Raw genomic sequence first — 9,403 nt, forward strand, 5'->3', positions numbered from 1 at the left:
ACAGCATTGTGTGTGAAACATGAGTAATAATCTAGGGAACAGGTAAGTGAAATGAAATGGGCATGCAGTTATATTATTTAAATTAATTTCTGTTTGACAATACCTCCATATCCTATGTTTGTTGCATTTCACTTACATGTCCCCAGCAGAGATGTATTAACATCATTTGTTTCATTAATAGCATTACATTGTCTCCCCAGCTCAGCACTGACATGTCCTAAATTACCATCTCACATTGCCACAAGCTTTTACTTATTTTTTCCTAGTAAGGAACAGCTGTGCTCATTATACTGTATATACTATACTCTTTAGCACCTAATTCTTCTAGTACAAGTTTGTTTCAGTAAAGGTCTGAACAGTCCCCAAAGAAACAGACTTGTAAGAATTACTACAAACAAACAGACAGCCCTTGTCCTATATTACTGCAATCAGAAAACACAGAAGGTAAAGGGAGGTGAAAGAAGCACAAATATTCCCATTTACGTAGGGGAAGGTAAACTGCACAGAGATTAAGGGATAGAGCGAATAATGGATCTAAATATCTAAACCAGGATGGCGAATATGAAGATGTTTAGGTAGAAAACTGTAATCTGAAAAGCAAAGTAACAGCTGCTGCCTAAACTTGGAGGTGCTTAAACCCAAAAGAGACTGTAGATTTGAGTTTACAAGAGGTTAGAATTTCTCATTATAGGCATGCCTGAAGTTTCCTGAGTGTAAGCAGCACAGCACCTATCAACAGTGGCCTGCTGTGAACTCTTGCTAAACCTCTGGGGGGTCCTCCCCAGGGCTCTGCGCTCTGCTCTGCAACACCAGGCATCCACCACAAGCCTGAGCACAAAACAAAATCATGTTTTTTAACACATGCCCACCACATATGGCGATGCACTTGACCACCCATTTTTGTAATCAGCAGTCAAATCAGAAACCAGTTATCAGGAAAGTAGGACCCAGATAATTTTTATGCTTTGTAGGAAAGGATGTAGCATCTATTTTTAGAGGAACACTCTCATCTCAAGGCTATTTCCATTTTTACATTAAACAGTCTTTGAACTAGGGGAAGAGAAATAGGAACCCAGGTTTCTTTGCCTTCAGGTGAATACTCTAATCATTTAGTCAAAAGTTTTGCTTGTGTTTCCTTGAATTATTTTCTTAACAAGGGCAAGGTTACAACAAGATCACTGGAGAACAGCCAGATAGCCTGTAGTGTGTCTAACTAGTAGAAACACTTAAAGTGAATGGAAGAGATTTAACCTATTGTGGCTATACAAGGAACTGAACCCAGATTTTTCACACCTAAGATGCATAACATGCCCATGTTTTAAAACAGAAAAGTGCTTCTAGTTCTTTCACTTTAAATAATAATTGATGGCACCAGCCTAGCTCTCAGTGACATGACTAGGATCACTAAGAGACTTTGTAGCACAGCTGAGAATAAAACAAACAGGTACAAAAGCAGTCTTGCCTCTAATCAGATTTTTCTTCTTTTCTTTTAAATACAATTATTTCTCTACCAAATCACATTAATTTCTGTCTTTTTTTTTTCTTTTAGCGGGGAGGAGGAAGTCAAGTTCAAGTGCTGTCATACTTTATACTGCTTATCATGACTATATTCAAACCATGCTGCATCTTCTAAGCTTAGGGATAAACATAAATTTTGCATGGCTTTTTACTTCCGTTATTATTGAACGAGCAACACAGCTAAGTAAAATGAGTTGTAGTCTACACTCATTTATGCATTATACATAAAGTAGTTGGTTAAAGTTTAGTACACTACATGTCTAAAAAATCTTTGTAAACAATAGGTTTGTATGTATATGATCAAATACCAAGAAAGAAAAAAAAAAAGTATGAAGATAACAGGGTTAACCTGCAAGTCTAATTAGGTCAGCCAAACTTTTAACTGGAAGAATGATCTACATGAATAGACACTTACTTGTATTTGAGACTCAAAGCTGAGTTTAGAGGCTGATAAAATGTTGTTTGGAAATTATTAACGGATATAATCTTGAATTTACAAATATGGACTACTAAATTTTTGTTGAGCAGAAACTTATTTTTAAAAGCATCAATGCATTCTCAATGATTTTATTCAGTACTTATACACCTTAGCAAACTGAATGAATTCTAATTGTATACATTTATCATTTCTAAGCATCTAAGCCTATTTTCTTTCTCTGAATGCACACAGAATTCTCATAGGATTCAAAAGAACCTGTGTGCATGTATCTGGTGACAGCCCTTTCTGTATTATAGGCAGGATGACACTACCCTGGAAGTAAAATTGATATGAATTTTGAAGGACTTAGGTCTACAGGATCGGGCTCTGTATTCAAAAAAGAAGAATAGTGGCTAGCTCTAAAAAGTATTTATATACAGCAAGGTAGGATTCCCTGACTGAATCTAGTTCTGTAACTCCATTGAAAGGGTTCAGCTAACATCATAAACCATGAGAGTGAAGCTCAAACAGTTTATGAATAGCAACTGTCACACAGATTGAATTTCTTCTTAGCTATTCAGTCAAGGGGTATTTGTTATTGCTTATAATATTTAGAAAATCATTTTGGAGTTGAGGTATTGAAAGCTTCACAGCATAACAAAAAGAAGCATTGAGTGGTCATTTTATTTAAACATTTAATTTTCATTTAAACATTTAAACATTTCTGTCCTTCAGGGCAGAAGAAATACCATACTTCTTATTAAAAACGGGCAGAATTATAATAGAATGCAGTTACAGAACAATGACTTAATAAAGGATCCCAAAGCACATATGAAAAACAAAAGGGCCACGAAAATAACTTTGTTATGATACATGCAGGCAAATTTTTGGTTGCCAACAGCTTTTCAATAAAAAAAACCCCAAAACTTAAGTATAATGAACAATCTCTCTAGTTTTAAAGGGGCAATGCAATAAAACTTCAACCCAAAACTTAAGTATAATGAACAAGTTTTAAAGGGGCAATGCAATAAAACTTCATGTCTTATACTGGACAAACCATTTTGCCTTTTCTCTTTCAGGAGCTTGTAAAACAGCTAATAATAAGATAATAATAATTAAGTACCCTGTGTGCACTTAGATACATATTTATTGTGGATTTCTCATTAGCTCATTTAGGGACAGAGTTACCACATCATTAGTGGAGAGTCATACACTGGAAATGTCATTTTTGTGAGGAACCACTACTTTGCTCCTTATGGTCAGATATTTCTCAAAAGGTTTCCAATATACAAAACTAATTAGGAAAGTGCTGCCTAAAGCTGTAAAATGTTACTTGAAGAAAGGCATCAAAAAGCTGATTTGTCTTGCAACAGCAGTCCATCAAATAAGATTGCATGAGAAGACAGTTACAAATACTTCTCTTTTTTGCCTTTTTTTTGACTCGTATCAGCTTATTTTCTGAAGCTGCACTAGTTCCAGTTTCTGGAGATTTTTTTTTCCTGTACAAATGTTATGATGTCATTTTTAGCTTTAGATTTATTTGTAGCTAGAGCTAGAGAAGGCTGTGGGAATTTTCCCACTAGCCTGCCATTATCATTCTTTTACAGAAGGAACAATGTAACCGCCTTTATTAAGGCCATGTCAAAATCATATATTCAGAAGGGACCAGTAATCGTGACTGTTTCAGTTTCAGAGTACCAGCTATGGAGTGCCAACACCTTTAAAAAAGATGTTTTTCATCTGGCACATATTCAACATCTTGTTACAGCAGTGCTGTAAATTTAAACTCGCTCTGTAACTACATGATCACAAGATCAGCTATAAAAGAAGTTGAAAGAGTAGGCAGTTGGGGTTAAAGTTCACTATCAATTGGAATCCTCATTCATGATTAAACATAATATGAAACTGCATCTTTGCCTTAAAAAAAAACACAAAACAAAACAAAAAGCAAAACAAAAAAACCCCACTCTGAATAAAAATTTTCTTATTATATTGAACCTACTAGGATGAATATATGAACTTTTACACTATGTTCCTGAACCAAACTGCAGTCTGCATAAGTGTAAATATTCTGCTATGAATAAGCAAATTTTCCCTATTTGACTGTCGCCATGTCTGCTTAGAGAGTTTTGTTGTTATTGTTGCTCCATTTCTTCTATCTCTATATCAAAATGGTGGCATGCGAGAGCGTTTTGGAATGTGCAAAGTAACATCCAAAAGGAGACCATCCTGGAAATATAAGGATCAAGGCATAAGATTCACTATTAATTGATCTAACTTTACGTTCATAAACATCCAATTCTTCAAGAGTTCATAAAGCATGTTATTGTAATCCTGGGGAGGGTTTCTTTGCATGTCATAATAGGTAATTTAAGATTAACCACCACCACTACCCCCCCACCCCAAAAAAAAGCGAAAACCCATGCATTCAGTTTCCATTTAGTGCAGAGAAACAGACATCTAAATGAAAATCTAGTCCCTCAGCTATTTTTCATTCATACTCCAGTGAATTAATATGATGCTACTGTCAGGGCCCTGAGTGCACCAGCAAGATGTACCAGCCCTCCCCCTGCTTCCTCAGGGTTTGCTGTCTGTGTTCAAGATCAGGTCTGATAAGATGAACCTCAGATCAGATGTCTGGGACAAAAGCAAAGTTAATGATGAAGAACTTTGAGGAGGCTTGGATGGGGCTTCAGCCCCTGATTTCGGAGCTGCACTGAAGCTCAGCCCCATGTCTAGGGTAGGCTGCCTGTCTTGGGTTGGCTTTCCTTGGCTGCCATGATCTCCTGAGTGGGTCTCAGCTGGCCCCAGTTCCCCAACCCTGCTCTGCTCCCTTTCCTGGGCTCTGGGGGGCTGCACTGGGGGGTGAGGGCGCCTCTGGCTCCCCACACCCTGCCCCTGCCCAGCACCCTGCCCTGCTGCTCCCTGACAGCTGAAACATGATGAGGCTTCCCAGTTTGGGACCCTGTCTACCTAACTGTCTTCCAGGTATAAACATGTCTAAAGGAAAGTAGTTTCTTCCTATCCCTCCTCAAAATCATTTCCACTACAATATCGTTTTGATTGTATCACGTGATCAGGAGGCAGAATTTAAGTTTGAGGTCTTTACAAGTGAATCTGACAAAAAATACACTTGGTCATGCTTCACCTCTCCTCCAGGAGCTAAGTTAAATCTAAGCAGCTGGCTACAAAGGGCCAGGTCACAGGCCCAAGGACCAGCACAGTATTATTCGTTGTATTAAATTGGTGGCATGGCCTCTTGTGAAATTTTGTCACAGGCCAGTGACTATGCTTCCACACAGGTTAGGGATTAAAATGGACTAGGAATAATTCCTAATAGGCAGCTTGGATGCAGCCATCCAGTTTTGGACTTTAGAGAGTTCAGCTGGACAATTGTATGGTTATACCATGCCTCAGGGCCAGAGAACAGTCCCTGGCCAATTACAAGTGACCCTATGAATGCAAGAATCATGAAGCCACCAGAGGCCAGGAGAAGAGCAGGAAAGAGGCAAAGGACAAAACTGTGGCCACAGTCTTTAGTGAGTTATCCCATTTTATATTACATCATCATCGGATTAAAGTGACAGAAGTGTCCAAAGCTCAAGGATGACCTTGCTTTGGTATGTGGACAGTATGTTGTCCACAAGCTGTGGACAACTGTTTGGAAAAAGTGAGCAACTCTTACCATCTACATCAGTTGTGGTCCATATCAGAGGTTACCCAGATGATTAACATCATATCTCTCTGAGGCCTTCGGTACACGGGATTGTAATTAAGGTATAGGCACAGAAGAAGTACGCATGACACTAGAGAATTTCAAGCAAAGAAGACCCTTCCTGGTATCTTTTATGTCTAGGTGCCTATGGGCAGACCAGATTGCACTCTGTAACAGAGGTGAGTTTCTGGGTATTTGAGATTCAGTGTTAACAGGATTGTAATGGGCAGATTTCTACAATCTAAAGAAAGTTTATAACACATAGGAAAGTTGCCATCCTTATCATAACTTTTTTTATCTCTGGTTGTTTACTGAAACAGGCATTCCTAAATTTTTCTGCACAAATGCCCTCCACTCATTCAAATCAACAGAGGTTTTAAGTTCTGCTTTTAGCAACGGGGGTCCAAGGCTCCAAATCTCAGCTCAAGGCAAGATGATAAGAACATTTTAAAAATAAGGTTTAAAAAACAAGCTACTGGGTATCTATTTTGTTGCATATTTTAAGAGTTTTCACTGTGGTAAATTAAACATAAATGCAACAGTGTCAAAATGCCAAGGATGAAAAAAGACACAAAAGAAAAAAATAGCAATGGAAAAATTGCTATTCACTCCCTCCGAATGAATAGCAAAGGTTCAGTCCTTCCGAGGAGACCAGGACAGACCCAGAGATGATGATGTTACCAGGTTTCCTTCCTATGCTTGGAATGAGGAAAAAATTATTAGGATTAGTAACAATGGACTAGGGTTAGTAACATGACAAATTACTATCTCCTGGTGCAAGGAGAGATTATGACCCTGGTTAATGAGGCTGAAGCTGATCAAGGGGAGTGTGAACACAGTGACACTGCACTGCCAGTGCCCTGGTCTGAGAGCAGCCAAGCTTCACTCACTGCCTTGCTGAATAAGCCTCCAGTAGCTCCCAGAAGTACATCATCTAAAGTAAACCTATTAATCACAATAGCTCGGACAAAACAAGCATCTCCTGTAGGCCACGACAATACACTTCCGTGGATACTGTGTACTGCTTTTGTAACAACCTCTAACATCAACAGAAGCTTTCAAACGGAGAGGTTTATTTCAAGCAGTTGATTTACACAATTTCTATGATTTATCTGTAGTGTCCTTTAATCATAGTTTTATATAACTATGCTTATAAGTCTGAGGTTTTCTCCTGTTGTGTTTGTTTGTTGAGTTTTTTTTAAGGCAATGTCTTCACATTCATAATTTAAATTTGGGATTGATGGGAAACTGAGGGGAAAAGTCCTTCTTGAGGGGTGGAGGTAAGAGCATGAAGGGCTGATAGACTGTGCAGCCAAGAGAACTGAAAGGAGCTAAGAAAATGGGTGTTGGAAATGTGTTGAGTAGAGGTCAGGGAGAGATGTGGATTGTCAGGGGTTGTAAGCACTTCAGCAAGAGAGAGCATACCATCATTGAGCAGACTTGCAAGAGCATGGAAGACACAACGAAAATGGTTAAAATATGGCAGGACATATTCCACCTAGTTAGAAGTGCAAAGCCTTCCTTCGACCCAGACTCCTTCCTTCTGCACCTGCAGGTTGCTGAAGCAGTCTGTTCTCCACTATTTTGCATGGAAAAGATGAAATAATGTTTTGTTTGTTTAGAACTATCTAAAAATTACTCCACGTAGCCTTGATGATTGGCAAATGTGGGAAGTGTGAACTGTGTGAGTGCAACCTAAAAAGATGCAGACTTTAAATGGGGAAAATGTAAAGTGTTTAGAAAACAGAAACTGTTGATGAAAGATGTACCTACGTGAAATGGCCTTCAACTTGGATTAGCTTTAACAATGAAGCACATTAACAGCTATATAAAAAAAATAATCAAAATATTTAAACACTGTTTTGCAGCCTTAACTATAAACCTATTAGAGTGTTTTCATAACTTAATTTAAAATGTTGCAGTTGGTGAAGGTCATGCCATAAAAGAACATATAATTTCTGACAATCATTTACACAACTCCAGAGATTAATAGCATCCATCTGTTATGCTTAGTCCTGTGAAACTTTTAAATGCATATATTTGAATAGAATCCTTGTTTGTTTGGGGTTTTTTCAAATTCGCTTTCTAGTTCTACAGACCCTGAATACTACACCCTTAACTGATGTAAATAAGCTTAATTCCTGTAGCCAGGCTGTAGCCCCTGGGTTTATGAGACATGGGAAGTCTGTAACCATCAACAGATTAGTATAATTGCCACAGTGAAAAATAACTAATGTCAGTCTTAGAATGTCATAGCACTAAACACACCATTTTTTTCTCTTCTATTTATGATGTGATGCCTTTGCATGTGTTAAAAAAATAATGAGAACAAAAAAATGCTGTTCTAGAAAGATAGACATATAAATATTTGAATCGAAAAAGAAAAGGGTCATTCAAAGTAAACATGTCTGTCTGAGAAACTCAGTATTTGACCCATAGGAACTCAGCTCTACAACTTGTACCCCAAAAAACTGAAATTCACTGTATTTATTTAAGGATGTACATCTCTCTATCATGAGAATAGTGTGATGGCATTATTGTTCTCAGTTAATTCAACCTGAAGACTGGAAAAAGGCCAGCAGTGAAGAGAGTTATAATCTACAAACACCGAAAGCAGAAATACCTATGATGACAAAAATGTTCCCACTGTGAAGAAAGTAGTAAATTTACTCCCAGATTAAAAATGATATTTTAAGATGATTCACATATGAACCAAAGAACGTCATTAGATTTTTTCATGAAGTGTTTTAAAATATTTAAATACTCACTTCTCAGAAGTCCACATTAGAGAGCAAGACTAGGAACTCAGAAGAACTAGGTTACACTGACACTGCCTCACAGGGAAATTGTGGTCAAATGAGCTAATCATTTCTGAGTTTCATTTCTATAATGTGCAAAATTAGGTGTAAAAGTGTGCATTGGTATTAACTACTATAGATAACAGTTCTTAGATTTCACACATTTTAGGAAGGGGTGGACTGTTTCTGTCAAGCAGTCTCATTTTTTACTTAAGACAAGACAGAGCGCGTCTCTGGTCACCTCTGAGGACAACTCATGACCACTGTTTCAGCCAGATGTGGAAAGACAGAGGGACTCGTCTCACCTAACATCAACCATCTAACATTTCAACGTCGCATCTAGGCGATGGCAAGAGACGGTCACCTCCTTCATCCCTTCCTAAAACGGGTCGTGCAACAGGCGGGAGGAGCAGCCCTCTGGAGATGCCTGTCTCTGCTGCCTGTAGGGTGGAGATGGTTTAGGTATGGTTTAGTGATGATGCTCCTTGTTTGTTGTGTGGGTGTCTATTTTTGTCAGTTAGGTTGACGGTTGGACAAGATGATCTCTAAGGTCCCTTCCAACCTAGAAGATTCTGTGATTCTGTGAGATGCCTGTCCCTCCTGCCTGTAGGGTGGAGATGCCTGTCCCTCCTGAGTGTAGGGAAACCCAGAGGATCAGTTTAGACTGCACAGGCACAACCTGAGGTTGCTACAGATAGGTGAGGGGCATCTCCCCTCCGAGCCCCGAGGGACAGCGCAACTCTTGGACACGTGCAACCCTGCGGCTGAAGCCTGGGCGGGTTTTTTGATTGAAATTACTTTTTTATTCCCCCCCCCCTCCCCTTTTTTCTTTCTTTTCGGTGCCGGGGTCGCTTGACAGCGTCACACCGCGGTGGCCCCACGCTCTTTTATCCCCCGGGAAGCGCCCCCCCCGTCTTCCCACACCGAGCCGCCGCGGTGTCCCGCAACCCCGGG

At 39.1% G+C, this 9,403-nt stretch overlaps 1 protein-coding gene across 1 annotated transcript in view; it reads left to right on the forward strand.

Moving 5' to 3' along the window:
- The first annotated feature begins 6,404 nt into the window (after nt 1-6,404).
- The window catches only part of FAM84A (family with sequence similarity 84 member A), an 11,809-nt gene continuing 8,810 nt past the window's right edge, over nt 6,405-9,403 (forward strand). The window contains 1 exon segment of the mRNA XM_014956747.1: nt 6,405-6,590. Coding sequence (XP_014812233.1) covers nt 6,405-6,590 — 186 coding nt within the window.

This window comes from Calidris pugnax, unplaced genomic scaffold (assembly GCF_001431845.1).
Source record: "Calidris pugnax isolate Ruff unplaced genomic scaffold, ASM143184v1 scaffold171, whole genome shotgun sequence".
Taxonomy (NCBI): domain Eukaryota; kingdom Metazoa; phylum Chordata; class Aves; order Charadriiformes; family Scolopacidae; genus Calidris; species Calidris pugnax.